This window comes from Lycorma delicatula, chromosome 4, assembly GCF_047948215.1.
Source record: "Lycorma delicatula isolate Av1 chromosome 4, ASM4794821v1, whole genome shotgun sequence".
In the NCBI taxonomy this organism is placed as follows: Eukaryota; Metazoa; Arthropoda; class Insecta; order Hemiptera; family Fulgoridae; genus Lycorma; species Lycorma delicatula.
The window spans coordinates 156,203,749-156,227,933 of NC_134458.1; the positions used below are offsets into that span (position 1 = coordinate 156,203,749).

Below are 24,185 nucleotides of genomic sequence, written 5' to 3' on the forward strand. Positions count from 1 at the left end.
ACAAAAAAGTAGTTATGCTGCAGTATTATTACTATTATTTAATAATTAATTCGTAGTTTTATTTAATTAATTTGATTAATGCAATATTTGTTTATTATTTTAAATCAGTGGTAATATTTAGTTTGTTAAAAACTGTTTTTCTTTTTTCAAATGTTTGTTTAGAAATCAAAATTACTTTTCATTGAAGGTTATTAATTTAACAATTTTAAAAAAGATTGTTCAGTCTATATAAAAACGTTTTTTTTTTTTTGTTTTTTTTTTTTAAATATATATATATTTTTTTAATATGTACTAGATTAATTTATAAAAATATTATTTTTTTATTCATAATTAAAAAATGTGTTATTTGCTTTTAATAACCAGAGATATAATTTTTTTTTTAAATATTTAAATGAGATTAAAATAAAATTTATGTTCTTTCAAATTAATGTTAAAAATTAATTCGAAATTTCACTCATATATATATATAAAATTAAAAATTTTCAAAATAGATTTTTATTAATTACATCTATATAGTTATAAAATAGCTACTGTAATAGAACAGTATACTGCAGAAGGAAAAGTATGTTAATCGGGTTAAATTTTGCATCTCGGGATATCTGCAGACCTTGACGTATTATGACGTCCTCTAACTAAAAAAAATACAATTTTAACATTGAAAAATTCCGTAACGTATGCATGGTGGCCTATTTTTTGCTTGATTTCTGAATGAAGTGATTCGGATGAAATTCAGCACGATTGCTTCTGTTATACAAATTAATTTTGGTCACAATACTGTATACTTTGTATTAATCGGTTCATACCAGAAGGATGTGTATATATATATATATATATATATATATATATATATTTATACTTTTGTATATACGTTGGTCTGTTTTCTCTTGGTCACGGGGGCAGGTAGATATGGACTTAATGCACCCCGCATTTCAAAATTATATTCAAAGGGTAGGTAAATTCTTTCACATAATTTAATCATGCCTCTTACTTAAGATATTTTCTATTGGTGTTTGGTTTTCTTCAAACCATTCCCGCTATAAAGGGGCCGGAATAACAATCCCTTATTTTATTTTTTCCTGTTTCTGGGCTTAGTCACATTCTTGTACTAATTATGTGATCCCATTGCATTAGTATGCCACTTTTTTTATGTATTTAAGAAAAATTGTATTTGGAGGATAATAAGTCTATTTCTTCATTTTTTTTTTTGCTTTTTTGTCGGTTATTGTTTTACTTGACGTCTTCAAGCTAGATTGATTGCTTCTTATGAAATCTTGTACGATAACTTTTAAATATGAGTCATTTATCCCATTTAATTTTGGTTACTATTGGTCGTGTAGGGGCTAAGATACGGTCACCTTGTTTCCCGTATTTTAAAGTTTTATTTATAAGTCCAGAATAATCTTTTTATATAATTTTTTACTTTATACTTACATATTTTAATTTTCCATTTAATTTTTCTTCTAAATGATAGTCTGTCGAAAGCGGAAATATCGATAGTCAAAAGTTGCACAAAAATTTCCGGGAAAGTTACATAACTGTTTTATAGATATATTTAAATTCTATTTAAACAACATAGATTTTTTTGTATTTATTCTGTAGGAATAATCTTGCATATTTATATATTTGAAATTTTATTTATATTGAATAATTTTTCATGAACAAATAATTTTTAAAAAAAATTTATCTAATTTTTAAATTATTATTTAAATATTAATTCTTTTTAGCGGAAATAAAATAGTATTTTAAATAATTTACTTTTTTTAATAAATTTTATCTCATTATATTTTATTTTTTATGTTAATGGTTAATAAAAATAAAATTTATATCTATGAAAAAAAGATTATCTAATTTTACTTATCACTGATTTTATAATATTTAAAAAAAAGCTTGCTATCGTAAATTTGTTTAATATTAATTTGCGTCAAATCATTTACTATATTAAAATAAACTTAATTAATTAGAATACAATCATTTCTTAGCAGAGAAAATTTAATTATTTATAATTTTTATATTATAATATTAATTATAACTGTTAATAATATAAAAATTATTATTTAATTAAAATAAATTTCCTGCTAGTCAATTTTTCTGTTGTTATTATTTTAATAGTAGCGCAAAAAAATTAATTAAAATATTTGTAGTGGCAACTCATATTAAAAAATATCTAAAATATTATTTATTAACAATTTGATGTTTTTTCTTAAAAATTTATTTTAACTTTAGTTATAATAATAATTGTTAAATAATTATTAACGAATTGTTAATGCAGCTCATTGAATTTAATAATACTGCTGTCAATATGGCAACAGTGTGAAATTTAAGGTGTGTTGTCAGTAACATAAATGTTGCGTAAAAACGTCTTAATTATTATAATTATTTCACCGGGCTGGTCTAGTTGTTAACTCCTCGTCGTAAATCAGTTGTTTAACAGTTGATTTTCGAAGTCGAACATTCTGAAATTTAAATCGTACTAAAAGTTAATTGCTTTTATACGGATTTGAATACTAGACAGTGGATACCGGTGTATTTTGGTGGTTGGGGTTCAATTAACCACACGTCTCAGGACTGCTCTGCCTGAGTCTGTTCAAGACTACATCTTATTTACATGTCATACATATTATCCTCATCTCATTGGGCCATGTGGAGGTTGCTTATTGTTCTCTAGTTGAACAGATTGCAACGTATACATTAGGAAAATAAAACTATTATAATTAATTACATAATAATTAACCTGTGATATAAAACGAAAGAAATCGTAAGATATTATGGATAGTTACATACAGTTTCTTAAACTACTAAACCAGAATATTAAACAAAAATGTTCTGTTTAATCTACGTCAAGTACCTTATAAATATTCTTACTTTCATACTTCAAAGGTATTCTTACTTTCATATATCAAAGGGCAACAGGATTTCTATTTTATATATATATATATATATATATATATATATATATTTCCTTCTATAAATAAATATTTTCTTGTTGTATTTTGATTTATATTTTACATTTCTGTTTTGGTACCACAGAAAATTAAGAAAATTGACATTCTTTTTCTTTCTATACCGAACCCGGCAAAGATTGATAATCAATATGAGATTACAGAAATTTTTAATAGTACGCTCTAAATAGATCTTTCTATTTATAACAAAGTTATTTCCAAAGATTTTTCGACTAAATTGTTCTTCTTCCCCTTACAAATTTTATATCGTCGATATTATCCTACAATATTTTATATTTTGTTCCTCTCATTACACGTCCAAAAAATTATTCAGCTTTTTCTTTTATATCTCGTAAAATTTCCTTTCCTTTATTACATATTTATATTTATATGTCGTTTGATAATTTTTCCATCTTCTAATTATATAAGTAACTCATTTATATCAGAAATTAGTAATTTTATGTAATTTATTACACTCATATTAAATGTGAGCATCATCATTTTTTACAATCTTCACTTTAATATATTATTATAACTCTCTTATCATTTAAGATCGTTTTTAAATCATTTCTTTTAAATTCAGTCAATTAATAATTGTCATTTGTTTGAATATCCTGAAAAAATGATAATTTTTTCTATAATTAAGACTGACAGTATTTAAAATGAATGTTCGTTTATTATATATATATGTTTTTAAATTAATAAATTACTATTTTTGTACAATACGTATTTTTTTGTGAATAAAAAAGTTCTAAATAAATTTAACTATTGAAAATATTGATTTAAATTGATATGACATAAATTAAGTCATACAATTTTTCAATGAAATATATATAATAATATGATCTATACAGATTAAACTTCTAACTCTAAATTTATATATTTAGATATATATTTTAAGCTTAAACTGTTATTAACAATTTTAATACATGTGTTATAATAATTTTTTTATATTTTTTTAACACAGCCTATGGGTATCTTATCAATTCTTGAAGAAGAGTCTATGTTCCCAAAAGCTACTGATAAGACCTTTGAAGAAAAATTGATGAACAACCATCTTGGTAAATCACCAAACTTCCAGAAACCAAAACCACCAAAGCCTGGTTGCCAAGCCGCTCATTTCGCTATTGGACATTATGCTGGTGTTGTAAGTATTTGTTTATAAATAATTAATATATATATATATATATTAAAAGTTACTAAGATCTTAATTTGCAGTGAAAAGAAAAAATTAAAATAATAAATCGAAATATCGTTAACATGTAGTTGTGCGAAGCACTTACATGAACTGTGTTTTAATAGCTCATCGTCTAGTTTATTAGTGGAATGGGAAAGCCAGTAGCAAACTATTAGATTTATTGGCCATATTAAAAACATCAAATATCATAAATAATTTTACGTCACTATAATTAAAACTTTAGCATAATACTTCTAATGACAGAATCCAGTTTTTTTTTACCAATGTACAGTTGTATTTGCTAAACAAGTTTATACCGTTAGAAATTTTTATTGAAAAAACGTTTGGTGGATTATTAATATAGGTGTATATATATATATATATATATATATACATACCTATAGAACGGTAATTTGTATTGTGCCTACCAAAATCCTTGACAAACTCGAAGAAATGTACAAAAAAGTTGATGTGTTATATAAGAAATTGTTTTATCATTACATTTTCAAAAGATGTGCATATATTAATTATATTACCCTTATAACAAACTTCAAATAACAGAATTGTTAAAGAATTTATAAACAAATAAGACTATGATTTACTTATTTTATTTTTTTTAAATAGACGTATACTTTTTCTTTATTATTATTATTATATTATATTATTTTTGAGTAGTTGATTTTTTTTTTAATATATAGTTTTTGTTTTATTAATCTGTTGTAATCAGGTATCATACAACATCACTGGTTGGCTTGAAAAGAACAAGGACCCTCTTAATGACACTGTTGTAGATCAATTTAAGAAGGGTGTCAACAAATTGTTAGTAGAAATTTTCGCCGATCACCCTGGCCAATCTGCAGAACCAGCTGCCGGTGGTGGTGGCAAGGGTAAGACAAACTATTATAGTAATAATGATGGCTTTAATTTATGTATCTAACTTTTAATAATTCTTTATTATAATTACATTCATAAAGATAATTTTTATGAATTTAATTTCTTAAAATAAAATAAAATTTCTTTAAATTTATTTCTTTTTAAAAATTATCATTATTTTCATATCTTTTTAATTTTATTAAATAATAAATTTATTGTCCTTAAAAATTATTTTTAATAAAAAAAAATATAATTATCTTTTTCCCTGAATTTTATATGATTAATATTTTTATGTATGTATACATTTAAGTCCAAACAGTAATTTAAACAGACTATAATTAGTTTCTTACAAATATAAGCTTAGACAGAACCAGAATTTGTATACACATACATAGATGTGCTTTAATTTATGATTCGTATGTATTTTTTCACAAAAAAAAAAGTATTTTCTAGGTAGATTGAATAATCAATCAAACTGAATCAATTATAATATTATAATTACTTAAACATCATCAACAACCAGGTTTTGTATTAAAGAAACTTTTAGTATTTTTCAGTAAACATGGAAAAAATTTTTAAATATTTTCCAATACCTCTTGGTAATAAATAATATTTAACCTGTTTAATTAAAACTGAAAATTACTTATTAAAATGCAATTAATTATTTAAAAAATTTTTTTTTGCTTATAAAATGTTTTATTCTTTTTGTTTGATATTTTTATCATTATTATTTTATTTATTTACATTTTTTTTATATTAAGTTTTGCAGAATCATAAACTTTTTAATTACTTTAATAAATGATCTAAATAATAAAATATAAAAAATGTTCATATCTTTATTATTTATTTATATTTTTATTATTTATTTTAATCTTGCAAATTAAACATAAATGATTATTTAATTAAGAATTACGAAAGTTTTTTTGTATTTTTAATCAGTTTTAAAATAAAATTAAAATCGGTTATTGATTAAATTAAAATTACATTTATATTTCACATTTAAATAAAAAATAATAATACATAAGTAATGCAGTGAAAAAATGTTGTTTTTCCTTTTCTTTCTTTAACCAACAAAATTTGAATTTTTATGATAATTTTTAAGAATTTTTGATTTTATTAACCACCTATTATATTACAGTAATTACATTGCTTTAAGTATTCTGCAATACTTAAATGTTTCTTCAATGTTTTAGTGTGAATGTATTAACATAGTTTGTTTTTGTAAGGATTCAAAAAAATCAAATATTTTGTTAAATAAATAAAAATAAAGTTAAATATAAAAATATAGATTTAAAAAATGAATTTTAACTTTATGATTTTATTTATTGGTATAAAAAATGATGATGTCAATCTTCTCATTTTGTGATTGGTTAATTGAAGACCAATCATTTAATTTTTCTCATAAAATAATACTTTGTACAGTAATGTTAAAAGTTGAAATTGTTAATTCTTAATTAAAGTATTTTTTTTTAATATATATATATTATCTACTTTTTTTATTTTTTATTTATTTTGAATTCTTCGATGAAGCATCATCTAAACATTATTTGTTAAATTTAATTGTATTTAATTTCATAATAGCCTTAACCTTAATCCATTTGTTTATCCTCATTCTACATTAACCTACGTTTAACAACTGTAATCCATACATTTTTTTTATTATTATTAAACTTAAATTTAAAAAAAATTAATAATATATAATCAAACTATTTTTTTTTCTTTCTCGGGATAATAATGTTTACATTCGTTCACCGTTTAATATGTATATATATATATATATATATATATATATATATATATATATATATATATATACACGTATTGTCTTTCTTTAACATATTCATACAAACTTAATGAAATTTATATTTACATTTAACACGTACATTACTGTATATATACAACTCATGCACGCACTCATATTGTATTTCATTCATGTATTATCATTCATGATAGTACAATATACATACATTAAATTAATCTATATATTTATATTTTTTTCTTTTTTATATTTTATACATATTAATAAATAAAAATGTTCACAGGAGGAAAACGTCAGAAGGGTTCAGGATTCATGACAGTCTCCGCCCTTTACAGGGTAAATAATAATCCCGTAGCCTTACTAATTAACCCTAGAGCTAGTTCTAGACATTGGATCTAGCTATTTTTAACTACCAAATGAGAGACAACTGGTAGATTACCGTCCTACCTATTTTACCTATAAAAAATATTTTCCTCAAATTACTCTTTGAACTTTACCCTTTATCTATTTACCTTTCAATTTTTTTCTCACCTAGAGGTATTCCATAATTTTTATAAAATCATATTATCCTATATCATTTATTGGATATTAAGTTTTCTAATTTTTACTCGATATACAAATAATTAAGTAATTATCGAAAAATTTCTATCATTATTACATATTTTTTTTAGTTTTATTGCTTGTAAATTTTCATATGCTACAACTAAATTAACAGAATAGAACATGATATAACACGGGTTGTAGATATTGCACCATATTGTGTAACTTGAAATTAATTTCGGTAAATCATAAAAATAATAGTTCATAACATACTTTTCTAGTATATAAAGTAATTTTTAAAAAAGATTACAATTAATTTTTGCTCAAATTTATTAAAAAAAGATAATTATGTACATTATTAAATGTAAATAATTATCGTTACATGTGGGATCACATGTTGTTTGCGATGCTAAGCATTTTTTTAGTAATTTTTTTTTAAATTGTTCAACATTGAAAGATTTTTCTATGTATGTAGATTTTATACATTACTACGTTAAGAAAAGTGAAGACATTTTCTCTTTTTGTTTGTCTTTTTTTTTCACTTATTTCTCATGTTATCCAATAAATGGTTCTCCGTAATTCTCCTACGTTCCTGATGTTGGTCATACGATCTACATCATTTGATAAAATAGGTATTATGAAAGGGAGTGAGAGATAATATTTTTGATGGAATGAATGAGTTATGTTTACAATATCATATTTTTCATCATTCAATTGTTCAATCAGGTGGCAGAGGAAAGAAGGGTGGTGGTTTCGCTACTGTGTCATCTTCATACAAGGTAGTTTTTTAAAAAAAGAATTTAAATAAAAATCCATTACTGCTGCCCGTTGACAAACGCAGTGCTTTTGCCTACTATATATATAAATTTCTATACACATTATTTATATATACTTTTTTTCTACTTCAAATAAAGGTCAAACGTACAGAGACCATTTTGTTTTCCAAGCATGCGCAGCTCATTCAGCCTACATTTGCGCGCCAAAAGTTTTACCTTTAATTTTTATTTTTTTGTTGTTTTTTTTTGTATTTTTTATTTTATTAATATTTGTTTCCATATATATTTTTTTTAATTATAGCCATCATAAATCTAAACGCACTTCCTTTTCCAAGTTATTGTAATTTACGTTTGTAATTTAACTAAAATTATTTCCTTTTTTGTATTAAATTATAAACTTCATATTTTTATTTAATCTTAAACAGTTTGAATTTAAAAAAAAAACATTAAATTTTGTAAAATCATGGTTAGGTTGTTTTTGTAACTGGACGAAAAAATAATCTAACATTATGATTTTCAATTTAGATTAACTGATACAGAAGACTGTATAATTCTAATAATAATAATACATTTTCACAAGAAAAAAACAAATTGTAATATTTTCTTTGTATTCTTTTAAGATTTAACATAAAGAATTTACATTTTTTTTTTTTGTAATAAAGCATAAAAAAAATAATTACATTGCCACTAAGTTAACATTGTGTGCGAGAAAATGTGAACTAAAGACTTCTAAACTGCCAGTTGACTCAACAGTCGTATAAAGTTACAAGTACAGTTGGGTTGCAAGCGTCTGTTACAGCTAATCACGTATTGTATATTAAGCAGTGTTATTTCCTTTTATTATTAATAAATATAATAAAATTTTTATTATGATTACTACTATTTGTATTCTGTACGGATATTAAGTACGGATATTAATTCAATTATCATTAAATTTAGTTTACTAGTTCTGCTTTGTTTAAATTAACGTCTATCTCATAGTGTTTTTATTATTTATTTTGCAATTATTAAGACCATAAATTAGAACAAATCCAAAAATATGAGAAAATCGTATATTCATAGTCCAAGGTAGAACTATTATGAGACGTTTTATCAAATATTTTGACGAAGAAAAAAAATAACAGATTGATATTTCGTTACTTCAATCGCAAGCTGTTAGTTCATGTTTTTCCCACACGTGAAGTTAAGTTGGTTGCTCTATGGTGGTCAACTCCAGATACAATTTTACTTTCAATTTCGTGCAGTAAACAATTGAAATCTTATATTTTATTTTATTTACATTTTGTGATTTAAATTTTTGATTTAAAATTTTGATTTTTGATTTAAATTATTTTACTGGAAGTGTGTCCCAGCTTACCTGTAGTATTATTTTTATTCCTTTACGTTTGTATTTTTTTATCCTTTGTATGAATTAAACAGTAGATTGTTGTTATTTATTGTTTACTACTACCTCAAAAGTTTTTTTTGTAATTTTTTTTCTATAAAGACAATTTTAATAAACATATTTCTTATTAAATTGAAGTTTAATTTAATAGTATAAAAATTTAAATTTAAATTTCATATATCATTTCATTTCTTTTTTTTAAATAATTAGGAAAATCATTGTTTTAATAAATATCAATCTTTAACTTACGAAAATATTTCTAAGTATTAACTTTTAATTATTTACCATTTGTGTTCTAGAAATTTTCATTTCCTTTTCGTTCATTTCTTTTTTTTTTTTTTTTTAAATTGTGTTAATATTTTTTTATATATTTGAAAAATATTTACAATTTAAGAATTTAATAAAATAATACACTTTTATTTTTTGTTTTATCATCAGAAAATCAGTTTTAAAAATTTTAAAAACAATTTTCAAGTTTACTTAAAAGTATCTCGTCTTAATTATTACATTTATTATTATAATACGCCTTTTTATTACTGCTAATATTAATAATTTCGCTATTATTTTTAATTAACCGTGACAAACCGTACAAAACGGACCATGGTTAAATTAATTGCTATCTTTTTTTATTATTTCTTTAATTAATTAATTAGGCTAATTATGCTAGAAATTAATATATAAAAACAGTTCCTGATACTATGAACTGCCTGCATATTACATTTATTATTGCATTTATAATCTTATATTTTGTGCAGTTTTTTTATATTTATATTTCAGCTTGCAAAAAAAATTAATTTTTTTTTTTTACATAATTCTAATTTAATTATTTTTAATTTTGTATCTCATCTGTATTTTATCATCGCATTGGGGGACGATGTTGAAATTTTTATTTAATTATTGCTGTAGCCTACATTATTCAGTCGTATGATTGTTGGAAGAAGTGCATGTGTGATTTTGTTTTGTTTATTTTTTGTAAAACCATTATCTCTCATTTGATATTATTTAATAATTTAATTTTTATTAATATGTTTATCTTTATATATATACATATATATATATATATATATATATATATATATATATATATATATATATATATGTATATATATAAATATATTTGTAAAATATTTTATATTACGCTATAAACCGGCTTAAGGTGTTTAGTATTATATCTACGTATATTTTATGATATAAATTACTTTTGATCATTCGGTATTAATAAAGGAACGAGTAATAAAAAATAACATATTTACCAATAGCGCATACGTAACTTTGTCTCGTCTGTCTTATTGGTGTTTAGCATATTCTCGGTCATTCATTGGTTACTCAATAGTAATCAAATAGTCTTTTACAGCTCTTGATGTGTACAAAAAAAAACTGGATCATAATTTTGGAACTTGTACTCATTACTTCCAAGGTTAAACCTTTTCTAAAAAAAGGTTTAACGTTACCATATGAAGAATTGTCGAACAGCTGTTCAAATTGAATAAAACAAGTTAATAATTATTCATAACCGTAACTAATTATCTAAGTGTTTTTAATTATTCTAGTTCTAATTATCATCTGTTTTTAATAATTTTTACCAGCTATTCTGTAATGAATAAAAAAATGTGATTTATCTGAAATTGATGTTTTTGTTTGAAAACCGCTATTTTTTTCTATAAATACCAGAAGCTGATATTTTCACAGAATATTTTAGAATCTTAGTTAAAAATCTGTAAAGTTTCAATAGAATCAGTGGGTGAATGGACGAGTGATACTAAGTCAAAAGCGTATACCTCTTCGTGGGACATGCTGTATATGAAATATTTACATGAATATTAGGGTAAATACATTGAATACGTATTCATATATTCACGGAATATTTTATGTGTGAAAGAATCTAAGTAAATTATAATCTACTCGATCAGACTCTTTCTGGAGGGTATCCTCTAATATAATTCTAAATTTTCCGTATTTATTCAATTCTCAAATTACAATCGCCTAAAATTTTAATATTTTTGTAAGTTTCAGTTTTCGTTATAAAAAAAATGCAAAATTTTCCTTTAAAAAATAGTTGGATAAAACTATTATCCGGAAATTTATTTATACATAAAAAAATATGTATTTTTATGAATAGGTTAGGTGATATTCAGATAATATTAGAAAGTTATAATTATTATTTATAAATAATATAGGATATTATACAATAATCTATAATAACTGATGCATAAAATATTTTTACAATATTAGTTGTTATAGGCTAAAAAGCCTCCGTTTGGTTAAAAAATCTGTTTATCGTTTAAATTATCATAAATTTAATTTCTTCAGAAATATTAAATTAAAATTTCTTGCTTACCGAAGAAAAATTTTATTTATTTTTTTAAAGGTAGAAGTAACCTTTCGCTCAATTAATAGTTATTGTTTTTTCTTCTTAACATATTTACAGTTCGAGGCAAAAAAAGGTATAACTTATTTTAGTTATTTAACTCATTAAATACAACAAAATAATTAATTCATTAAAATACAACTTTTTTACATTTTTAAATTATTTAATACAATCTAATCATCCTCTTTATGTAATATAGGAACAATTGAACAACCTAATGACCACTCTGAGAAGTACCCAACCTCACTTCGTCCGGTGCATCATTCCAAATGAATTGAAACAGCCTGGTATGTTTATATAGTTATAAAATTAATTTTAAACGTATATAAATATAACATAGAGTATATATTCATACCCATTTAAATAATTATAAGAAGTAATATAAAAATAAGGAAAGAATACAATTTTTTTCATTAATGATTATTTCAATTATTATAGTGTTATCTTCAGTTGTATTCTGATGTACCTGAAGATGACTACTTAATATTTGAAATGTATCTTTGAAACGTTTCTTTTTTTACAAGGCTTGTAAAACTGTTTAATATTACTTCAAAAATAATTAAATTATTTTTTTTAATTTTCCTACGTAAGCCTAATTCGGATTTAAATTTTTCATACACTATATTTAAATTTTACGCGCAGTAGTTTTAATACTAAGGCGTTGTTGCTATTTGATGATATATAACATATAAATTCTGTTTATATAAGTTTTTAAACCAGAAATACTGATGGAAAATCATCACTTATTTTATATTGAAATAAATGAATAAACCGAAATATTTCAATATGAACACTATTTATAGATTTTTTTATGAAAACCTTTTTTATAATTTTTTCTCATATTTGTGATGTACATAAGGAAAAGTGAAAAGAAGCAAGGCATATGACTAGATTATTTTGCTGGATAATATATAATGGATAAACATTAATACATAAAATAATTATTTTTTAAATTTTTAATTAAACTTAGTTTTTTATTAATGTTTAAACATATTTTCACTGGGAAATATTACATACATGTGAATTTTATTAATTATAAAATATATTTGTATGCAATCTCAGTTGAAGAAGCTATTGTTTGTTTTATTATTTTTTTTTTAACTGGGATAACAGATGTTTTAAATATATTCAAAAATGTTGCAAGATTCATTAAATACGTCTTTTTATTTATTTATTTTTATTTTACAAGCTTTAGCTAAATGGGTTTCTTAAAATGTTTTGTAATGAGTAATAAACCTTCGTTATAACACAAATTTTATATTAAAAATAATAATCTGTTCATATTTGTATTCTTCATCACTAAACATCATGAACAGCTGATTATTTGTAGTAAATTAGTTTTCATTTGAGTAAATTCATTTTAATCTGTTCTTTTTTTAGATTTCCTTTAAATTTTCATATATTTTATTTGACTTACGAATTATTTATCTACCATGCAATTTATATGACAAAGTATTTTCGTATTTATATAAAAGAAGTATTACCTCCAAAAAAAACATATAGAACCAAAATCTCCCACAGTCTTTGTGGTTAACTTCAGCTATAAATTTACTCGATTTGTTTTTTTAATTTGGTTTTATTATTATTCTTTGTTTTTGTATTAAAATTTTAAGTTTTTACTATTTTTAGTGTTATAAAATTTTGTGCACTAAATATAAATTTCCTGTTTGTTATTTTAATCATTTTTCTCTCTCCAGGTGTAATTGACTCTCACCTTGTAATGCATCAGTTAACATGTAACGGTGTACTTGAAGGTATCCGTATTTGCCGTAAAGGTTTCCCCAACAGAATGGTTTACCCTGACTTTAAGTTACGGTAAGTTATAAAAATATTATGTTAATATAAATTCAAAATCCAATAATACATATAATTACTTCTTTTTTTTTTAATAAGCATTTAATTATATTCTTTTTAAATATTTAAACAATTGAAACATGTATTTAATTCACTGTAAGTTAACAAAATTCCCATATTCTTTTATAATTTAAAATACATTTAACATTTAATTTAAAATACAGGTCATATTTAAAAAAATAAAATAAAATATAAAATCTTAATTAAAATAGTTTTATCAAATTCTATTAAATTTATTACATTTTTATGTATAAATAACAGCCATAATATTGGATACATAGATTTATAAAATAATAAATGAAATTTAAAAGCCTTCTTTTTTCATAAACTATTTATATTAAAACAAGTCATTATTATCTTGTTCTATTATTTTTATTATAATTACTCATATTTTGTGGAGCAGAAGTCTTTATTTTTAAAATAATATAAGAAAAAAACAATTTTTTTTTTCTTATTTAACCAACAAATTAATAATAAATAACAAATAAATAAGCTCCACCTTCTACAATGGGCGTGGTTAAATGTTAAATATTTGATTGGAGGAATCTTCATAAATATTCCTTCATCTTTATTTTAAATTCACTGGCATTCTAATGAATAATAATTATACAAAATTAATGTATGTATTTATGTTTTTTTTTTTAAGTTTTTAGTATTTCTGTATACAACAAGATTGCATATTATTTATTGTTATGTCTTTAGTTACATGATCTTAGCTCCAGCTACCATGGCTGCTGAATCAGATCCAAAAATTGCAGCTTCTAAATGTTTAGAAGAGGTCAAATTGGACCCTGAAAATTACCGTATTGGACACACCAAGGCACGTATTTAACACGAACAAATTTAAAATACATGGAACGTATCCAAGCACGATAATTGAAAGGAAAACTACAAAAATCCTTTCCAACGTTACCCCGTTTTTTTTTTTTTTTTGCAACCAAACCTCGAAACTATTATTCTTTCTCATTTTTTAGGAACCAACAATAGTTTATTATTTTTGTAAATAAGATAGAATATTATATTAATATTCTGTTTTGAGAATAATTTATTTTTAAAAATTAAGTAACTTTTTATATTCCATTTTATTATAATATTATTAGATTGCTTAAATAGATTAATCTCTTAGTTTATTATCTATTGCTCGTTAAAACCATAGATTGTGTTAAGATTTTGGATCGGTTTTTTTAAAGTTATTCAAAGCATTTTTTTTCTTCATGAAATGCTTTTCTTACTAATGAAATTATCATATATAATAATACTTAAAAATAACAATAACTTTTTCTTATAATAAAAAAAAAAAATACTTATCAAAAATGAACTTTTTTTTAATAAAATTAAAAATGGGCTTAAAAGTTTGTTTTATCATTGAATTGATGGTTCCTAAAAATATAACTATTTCTTACATTATCTGGGTGATGTGTTTTTTAAATCCCCTTTGGAATGGTATTCTGATTGAAAAATTTGTTTTACCCTTTCACCTTTTTAGACTTAAGATTGCATTAATGACCTATATGATCTGCATTTTTGAGTTTGAATTCCTTTTAAATTTTTATTCCATTTGCATATGTTATGAGCCTTTTATTTTCATTATATCCAATTATGCTATTGTGTACAAATCATACAACTGTGCACACTCTATTCAATTTATTGTTTTTTTTTCTATGCTGTTAAAATGATGTCTTGTTTTTTTGTTTTTTTTTTTAAATAATATATTTGGTATAATATATGAAATTGTTTAAATAGATTTTATGACATAATTACCATTTTTAGTTTTACGATTTTGACGCGTTTTATTCACAGTATTATTGTTTTTAGTTGGGCAAATTTTGAATAAAATAAAATAATTCTGTTATTATTTCTTCAACAATTATTCGATTTAAAAGTTTATTATTTAAGGAAATTAATTTTATATTTTAATCTCTTTTGATCTAATTTTTTATGATCCTTTATTAAAATACATCTGGTACTCTAGTCCCAGAACACTGTATTTTCTTCATATATTATACCTAACATAATTACATCGTTTTAGTTGTTACGTTACTTTAGCGATGTAAAAACAAAAAATCTGCATTTTTCCCTACTTCTGCTGTTTTTACTTTTATTCCTTAAAACACAATTGTATGAACTTGTTGTGGTATTTTTCTTTATTCCTTTTTTACCAAACCTTTCCCTTTTATTACCTAACAATTGTATAGTGATGGATTTTCCTTTATGAAGAAAATAAAAAAGAGGTACGAATTTTTGTGTGTTGAATGAAATAACATTGTTTTTAGATACAAGATCCTATGCCCTGCTGCTGTTTCAAAGGAAAGCGATTTGAAGAAATGCGCTGGTATCATTTTGGAGAGTGTTGCCCTAGATCCCGACCAGTACAGGCTTGGGCATACCAAGGCATGTAATACCCTGCAACCAATAAAAAAAAACTTTTCTACGTAAAAAAAATTACGCTTATCTTTTCCTTTTTTTTAGTACATACGAACACAAATATTATATACTTCAATGTGTTGTATGTACAGTGTTGCCAACTTTTATTTTTGGTTATGTTTGTCCCTCCTATTTTCTTTTTACAACATCTGACGATTGTTTAAAAAAGTTATTATTATTATTTTTTTTTTTTAAATACTCAATCTTCGTATTGAATTTGATAGTTTTTTTCTTAAATTGATTTCAAAACAAATTATCTAGTGTTCCAAATAACTACACATATATATAAATTCTTCAAAGTACAATTTTTAGCACGTAAAATTCATAAATTGTTTTATTAAATTTTAAAACAGATTAAAAATCTTTTTTTAACTTTCGTCAGATAAAGCATGAATCTCACAATTTAGTTTCAGCTTTTTCGTTTTTGCACTTTCTCACAGGGATAAAAAGGCTTTAGACTGCCTCCACCCTGATTTATATTATAGATATATTTTTTTTTTAGAAAAGTAGATTATTTTTGTTTTATTTTGCTGTAGTTTTTTTTTCCAGTGTATTTTGTGGTATATAGTTTTGAGGTCAGAATTTGTTTTTGTAGTTTTATGTAGACTTAATTTATTATGATTTTTTTTGTTTTTAGATATTATAATCGAATTATAAATACCATACCTTGTTGTAATTATATGATTAATTGTAAATTATCACTGTAAATTTTTAAGTAATAAATAATTTTAAAGGAAGATCATCTATTTAACAATTTACTTTGTTAAATAATTCTAAGATCAGGACTAATTTATATAGCTAATTTCAAAACAATTTTTATACTTCATGAAAGATTTATATAACGTAAAATTTATCAATGAAAAATTTTTATACTTTATGAAATTTCCTAATCATATACTCTAATAACTGTCGGATGAAATTTATAATAAAAATAATTTTATATCCTTATTACAAGTCATGGTATCAATTCGATTAGTTTTTATTTTTTTAAATACTGTAAACTATTTTAGTATCGTTTTCGTGTAAGTGTCTTTTTTGTTTGTTCTCCTTTTTTGAATTTTGTTTTTATTATTGCTTGGATTGCCTGCATATTATTGCTTTTTAGATACAAAATTCTGAACGCTAAAGGTGTAAAGGATGGAATGGCCGCAGATGATGCGACAAAGATTATTTTGGCGGCTATCAGTATTGACCCTGAACAATATCGGTTTGGGCATACAAAGGTACAAAACCCTAGCCCTAAACCTTTATTAATTTACTTACTCTTATTATTTTTTTAATACTAAATGTTTAATTTTTAAAATCATTAACCGTTTTCTTTTATTTCCGGATTTAATTAACACTATATTTTTCTTGTATTTTTTTATGGAGAATTTTAATCATGACGTCATCGAAATAATATATCAAAATAATTTCTTTTTTTTATTAAATGTAACAATTCTTTTATTTGATGGAAGAATTATGTATAATAGATTGTTTCACCAATAGGAAGGTATTTTTATTTTTTAAACTTGTAGTGTAGTAGTGTATCTAAAGCCATCTGAAATCCAACAGACACCAAATTCATTTCATTTTATAATTAATAATTATATTACTGTTATAAAATTACACAGAATAAAGATCTTACTTTTAGGGTCGAATATCACCTACGATTTCATTGGGATTTGTATACTAACGAATAAAATTATATTTAAATTCAGTGAAAAAAGTAACAGGACACTATTTAATTTCTTGAAAAGTTACTACACCATTTTCATTAATGACTTATATCTCATTGCAAGTCGTTTTGATCACGAGATAAAATAATAATATAAAAATTAATATATTTGGAATACCGTTCATAAAGTTATATTAATTTAATTCAAAAGATGATTTAAAAAAATTTATTATATATTTATATCATTTTCAACATAAAATTAACTTGGAAACAGTAAAAGGAATAAATTTAATTAATGTTTTTTTAAAAAAAACACGAAGTATATAAAGCCAAAAGTGCAAATAGGTCAGATCCATTAATATCTTAGTTGTAATTCTATGTCTACCTTTATTTGACACATTATATCATCTGCTTAAAAAAAAAATGCCGTTCTATTAATAATCGTATACTATGAACTTTTCGTAAAACAGTATTAAAATTTCTATAGTTATTACATTTTTTATTTTTATTTTTAGAAAATATTGTTTTTGAAAACAATAAAAAATAATAAACAATATTAAGCAGTTATAATTTAATATATTAATAAAATAATATAATTCTAATTTCTTTATAAAAAAAAATACAAATTTACCCTGTTACAAATTTCCAAATATATTTGGCGCTTTATTCCCTTATATTTGAGATATTTTATCCCCCATCATTGTAGAGCCTGGACATAAGTCCCTACTGCTGAATTTTTCTAATTATCTGAAGGGTATTTAATTTTTATTGGAGGTTGTATATTTGTTTTTATTTTAAGATGGACAGAATTGGGGATTGCATTCCTGTCCTTTGTAGATAGGGTTTTGATTTTTTTTGTCTTGGGCTATTCCTTGGGAAATTAACAAGACATTTGCGTCTTTCTCCCGGCACGATTACCCTTCAGTCTGTCCGCTGAAAGCCTGTCAGTGCTAGCGCCTTTCGGCCTAGTAGGAATGGGCCTGATGGGGCCCTAGTTGTTAGAAGATCAATACACTCTTCTCACCGAAGGGAGTCGAATGAGCTAACGATAATGAACGGAACGCAACGATGTCGGACGGTGCAATACCCTCCTACTAATCGCAGTACGATTTATCGTACGAATTTATCCAGCAGCAAAGGACGCAAGTCCTTTGCTGCTGGATAATTCGCCGGATAATTCTGATGAGCTGACGGGTTATAAATAGAAAGTGTCGTTGATTCATTTGGTGAAATTTGGACTGCGTTCCGATCCAATGGAAGTTTTTAACTGTAGGGAATCGTCGGAACGATGCGCTAATGAGCTTATCTTCCGTGATGCTCTCCCTTTCCGCCCAGAATTAGCTAAAATTCTTTGTTTAAGGGGTCGTCCTCTCGAGAGGAGAGGGCGTCGGAAACGATTTTGGGTCCTGTACTTCATTACATTTTTTATTATTAAAGAAATGTGTTTAGGTTACGCAGCTATTGGGCGTTGCCTCCCAGAGCTAGCCCAATATGTGGGATAAAATGGGGTTGAGATGGCAGGTAAGGAATTTGGTGTGATGTTTTCCCCTATTAAGTGAGATAAAAAAATGATAATGTACTCATAATTGACCGATCTTTATATAGCGGTGGTTAGACATTCGATCAGTGTTGCCATAAGTTGTATCATCAGAAAGAATGTCTCTATAAAAAAATTTTTTTTTTTCTTTTTTAAAGTATCAGTCAATGGAACTTTAAAGTATAATAAAACTTTAAAGTACAATATAAAGTATCAGTAAACGGAATTTTTTACAAATCTTTTGTTTATGAGACATCATAATTAAATTCTCCGTATAGTTTAATTAAATTATAAATACTAGTGTTGTTATTTAACTAATTATATTTCAGAAGTTTAGTTTTATATATATAACATAATATTATCATTTATAAATTCAATCCGGAAATATGTTATGCTTATTAATACATAAATTATTTTATATTTAACTATTAGTTAACTGGAAAATTATCTTAATTATATCAAAATAAATTATACATTATACACCTAAAATTTACATATATAATTTATTATTCTGTACTAATATACTATAATTATTAGGCATACAATTTATTTTTCAAAAAATTGTATCCATTTTTATATAAGTTATTAAAATATTCAAGAAACATGTAGTTAGTTTTTTTTATATATTAAAGTTTTTCCTTTTTATTTATGAAGTTTGAAACGGGATAAAGTTTCGAAAAATGGTTAATTGAAAATTCATTATTATAAAATGAAAAAAGATAAATTTGATTTGTAAAAGAAAAAGATTTGGTTAAAAATGTTCTAAAATGAGAAAAAAATAACATGTTTTTATTAAGAAGAAAAAAAACAGTCAGCCACTTCTTATTCGTGCGTTTTTTTTTTAAATTATAAAAAGAAAATCGAAAATGGATTATAAGTATCGTCCTTTCTTTTTCTCTCTTACATGTACACACTTTATTGTCGCTCTCTCTCTCTCTTTTTTCATACTTTTTCTCTTATAAGATAAAAACTTATTTAAATAAAATCGTTAGTGCCTTATTTTAGAAATATCCATTGTCATTCATATATGCATATCTACTAAAGATTTGAGATAGAATTTTTATTGCTTAATATTTATTTATTAGAATAAAATCATTGGATGAAATCTGAAGGACAAATTTTTACCGTACAATAAAAATATTGATAATTTTATATTTTAACAAGTATTCTTTAACTCCTTTATAGTATCTTTTTTAAGAAAAAAAGTAAATATCTTAATTATTTTTAATATATATGTATATATTTGTGCAAGATGAATAAGGTTACATCTAAAATATAAATAAGATATATTTTATACAAAAAAATTTTAAAATATAAAAAGAACAAAATATTAATAGCAATATTATTATATATATATTTTTTTTAAATATTAATAATAGTAATAGTTATAGTAGTGAGGAGTAGAGCAGTATGTTAAACTAATTAATTTAAATAAATTGAAATAATGTCAAAGATTAATGATGTCAAAACTATTATAACAAATGTTATATATGTTTTAACAAACATATTTATACATCGTTATTTCTATTAAATTTTCATTAATTACGTCTAACTTGGCAGAACTTAGTAAAGATGAGATGCAAAAAAAAATATGTATTTGTACTGAAAGAGAGAGATAAAAGGAGTATATGAGGAGGATGATAATGATGAAAAGAGGAACGTAGTCTTTCTAAACTTTTGTTAATTAGATGACCGACCTCTTCTGTCTTCAAAATATATTTTTACATCATTAGCCCCGTATTATTTATAATAACTTTAAATCTGTTGTAAAATTCCTTCTAAATATATATATTTTTTTAATTTATATTCTTGTAATACACTACTTGTATTTAACTTTATTTATTTATTCAATGATGTATGTATTTTCTTTCAACATACAAAATTATCATCATTAATTTTTACTTATTTATTTATTTAAAACTATCAAAATTTAACTTTACCATTATTTATATTTATTCATTTAAAAAAATATTATATATATTTTAAAAAATATATATCTTTTTTTGTTTTTATGAAAAACAATTTTTTTATCGTATGTATATCCCTTTAGTTTCTTGTGCTATCTACTTCTGCCTGATCTTTTTTTATGGATTGGGATTTTTTCTGAGTCATTTTTTTTGGATTATTTCATTTAATATTTAAATAGTTTTACTCTTTGGATTTGCAAAAGGTTGAATTTAAAGAATTGATTTTTTTTTTATTTGTCACGAATTTTTTTTCTATAAAGATTTGTAATTCAGTTTTTCCCCTAAATTTTTTTCAGAAAATTAAATTGATTTTTTCCGATTTGATATTTTGGATTTTAGAAATACAAAAACTTAGAAAGGCTAAACAGTTGACTTTGATTTCTTTTACTTTTAATGCTAGAATTATGGAACAGATTTCTAATTCTTCTAATTGATGATTTTAGTATATAATTGTTTTTTTAAACATATTGATAATATTCGGTGATAATCCGTCTTCTTTTGTGACCTCGGTTTAGAAGTGGTTCGGATATTTTTCCTGTGATCTTAAAATACCGGTCAATTTTCTTGAATTAATTTTTGGTTTATAGATCGATTATTATTTTCAAATTCTTTTTACCACATTAAAAAAAATTTGAAATATGGATGCATATACATATTCCAGTACAAATGTACTGTACTGTATTCCAATACAAATTATTTTTATATTTATATAGCTATTGTATAAATTTTAAATTGATTATATATTTTTCTCATTATTTTATATAAATTAAATCCCGTGTTAACTTGTTTTTAAAAAATCGTTTACTTTTGTTTAACATTTTTTTGCTTATAACGCTTTACTATTTTTATCATAACCTTTTTCTTAATTTATTTTTTTATATAGTTATTAAAAATTATTTATTAATAAATTTTATCGTACATTTTCTTTAATTAGTTGTTTAAACAGATTTTATATACGTTAGCCAATAAAGTATATTATCTTATGTTTGTTATATCACTAGAAATCATGGTATATATGTTACGTTAAATTTGATTAATCCTGTGATTATGCTACAAAAATTGTCATTCATCTCATCGTCTGAAGCAATACCTAATGGTAGTCCCGGAGTTTAAAAAAAAATCCTGTGATTAAGCATAATTTACGGTGAATTTGCTAATCGCCTCCAATGTTGGAGAATAATATATAAAATTTGTATAGTTAACATTAACTAAACGAGGTTAGCGAGCGTAGATTATGTTTGGTTAGATTATAGCAATTTAACCAAACATAACCTACGCTCGCTAACCTCGACTGATAAACAGTAATCTGATTTTTTAAATAATAAATTTCAGTAATTACTGCTTATAGTCGAGTTATTTTATATGTAAAATACGTTAATATAGAGAATATGTAAAATGACCGGTATATTCAATAAATTGCTATATATTTATTAAATTCTCCAACATTGAAGGCAATTAATCAAATTCACCGCTAATTATGCTTAATCAACGGATTAATAAAATTTAACGTAAAATATACACTATGATTATATGCTGTGTTACAATATAAAAGTAAAATTTACCGTTTTCAATTATGACAGACATAAATTTCATAACTATACACAAAATTAATTCCAGGAAATGTACCTATAAGAAATATTGAAAGGTTCTTAAAATTTTTTCTTCAGTTCATAATTAGATTAGCTATTAATAGGAATACAATCAGATTTTTGTAAAAATCCTGAATGAAATTTCCTGAAAAGCATTTCATCCTTTTTTTTTGTTTTATTAAGATCTTTTCCGTATCGGATTTTGGTTAACAGTTTTATTACGGTTTAATACGTATACAATTTTTTAACTTTTTTATATAGTAATGATTTGTAAATTCTTTTTATTTATTTTTGTTTCGCATAAAAAAGTTTTATTTTTTTTAATAATTTTAGATTATATGTGACAAAATACCGATTGACGCAAATCTCATTAACCAAAAAACTTTCATCTGTTAAAAATGTGTCACATTGGTTTTTTATTCGAATTCTTTGTCTTTCTATATATATATATATATATATATATATTTAATTTGAGAATTCCTTGAAGAAGATTCTAAGGTAGAAATGTTACCTGTCAATTCTATTTTAAAATACAAATTATTGGCTATGACTGTATATATATATATATATATATATATATATATATATATACAGTTATACTGTAATATATATGTCTATACTGTATATATATATGAATACATAAAATTACTTAAAAACGTAGATAGGGAAAAGTACTTAATATTATGTTTTATTTCTCTTTCTTTAAATAAAAAAAAAAATATATAGGTCTTTTTCCGTGCTGGAGTCTTGGGTCAGATGGAAGAAATGCGTGATGAACGTCTTGGCAAGATCATCGGATGGATGCAATCATATATCCGTGGTTACCTCAGCCGAAAGGAATTCAAGAAATTACAAGAACAGAGGTCAGTTTACATTATTAAATTAACTCAGCTGTCATACCTTTTATGTTAAGTTATACCAAAAGATTTAATTTTTTTCTAATTGATTTTCTACTTTTTTTGTTGAATAATTGTAAACACTAAAGTTATTTAACTGATGATTAATAAACGAATAAATTGTTTTGTTTTTAAATAAATGTTGATAAAATAAAATTTTGGATATAAGATCCTTGGAAAATGCAAAGCCTCCTTTCTTGTATGTAGAAAGTTAGTAAAAATAGATCTTTCCGTTGGAATTCCTCTTATCCTGTACATATGGATACGAAATTCCTTAGACAATTCTATTTTAATATTGTGTGGTCATTTTATTCAAGTAAATTCTAAAGTAGAAGACTTACTACATTCCATTGACAATGAATCACTGTTGAATCATTTTTTAAAAGTAATTTAGAATTTTTTAATAACCTTTTCTTTTGTTACAATTTTATTATATTTATTTTAA

At 23.3% G+C, this 24,185-nt stretch overlaps 1 protein-coding gene across 50 annotated transcripts in view; it reads left to right on the forward strand.

Moving 5' to 3' along the window:
- The window catches only part of Mhc (myosin heavy chain), a 118,995-nt gene that overhangs the window by 55,148 nt on the left and 39,662 nt on the right, over positions 1–24,185 (forward strand). For 25 of the 50 annotated variants that reach the window (XR_012756194.1, XR_012756195.1, XM_075364502.1 and 22 more), the window contains exons 15-21: positions 3,907–4,086; positions 4,844–5,003; positions 8,015–8,067; positions 12,016–12,103; positions 13,514–13,631; positions 14,373–14,490; positions 23,571–23,707. Coding sequence is in view for 48 of the 50 variants with exons in the window: in XM_075364502.1 (XP_075220617.1) it covers positions 3,907–4,086; positions 4,844–5,003; positions 8,015–8,067; positions 12,016–12,103; positions 13,514–13,631; positions 14,373–14,490; positions 23,571–23,707 (854 nt within the window). In the remaining 2 variants the exon portion in view is untranslated. Of the gene's footprint in view, positions 1–3,906; positions 4,087–4,843; positions 5,004–7,031; positions 7,085–8,014; positions 8,068–12,015; positions 12,104–13,513; positions 13,632–14,372; positions 14,491–15,943; positions 16,062–17,199; positions 17,318–23,570; positions 23,708–24,185 lie in introns of all 50 variants that reach the window. The other 25 variants (XM_075364520.1, XM_075364517.1, XM_075364531.1 and 22 more) reach the window with 5 other exon arrangements.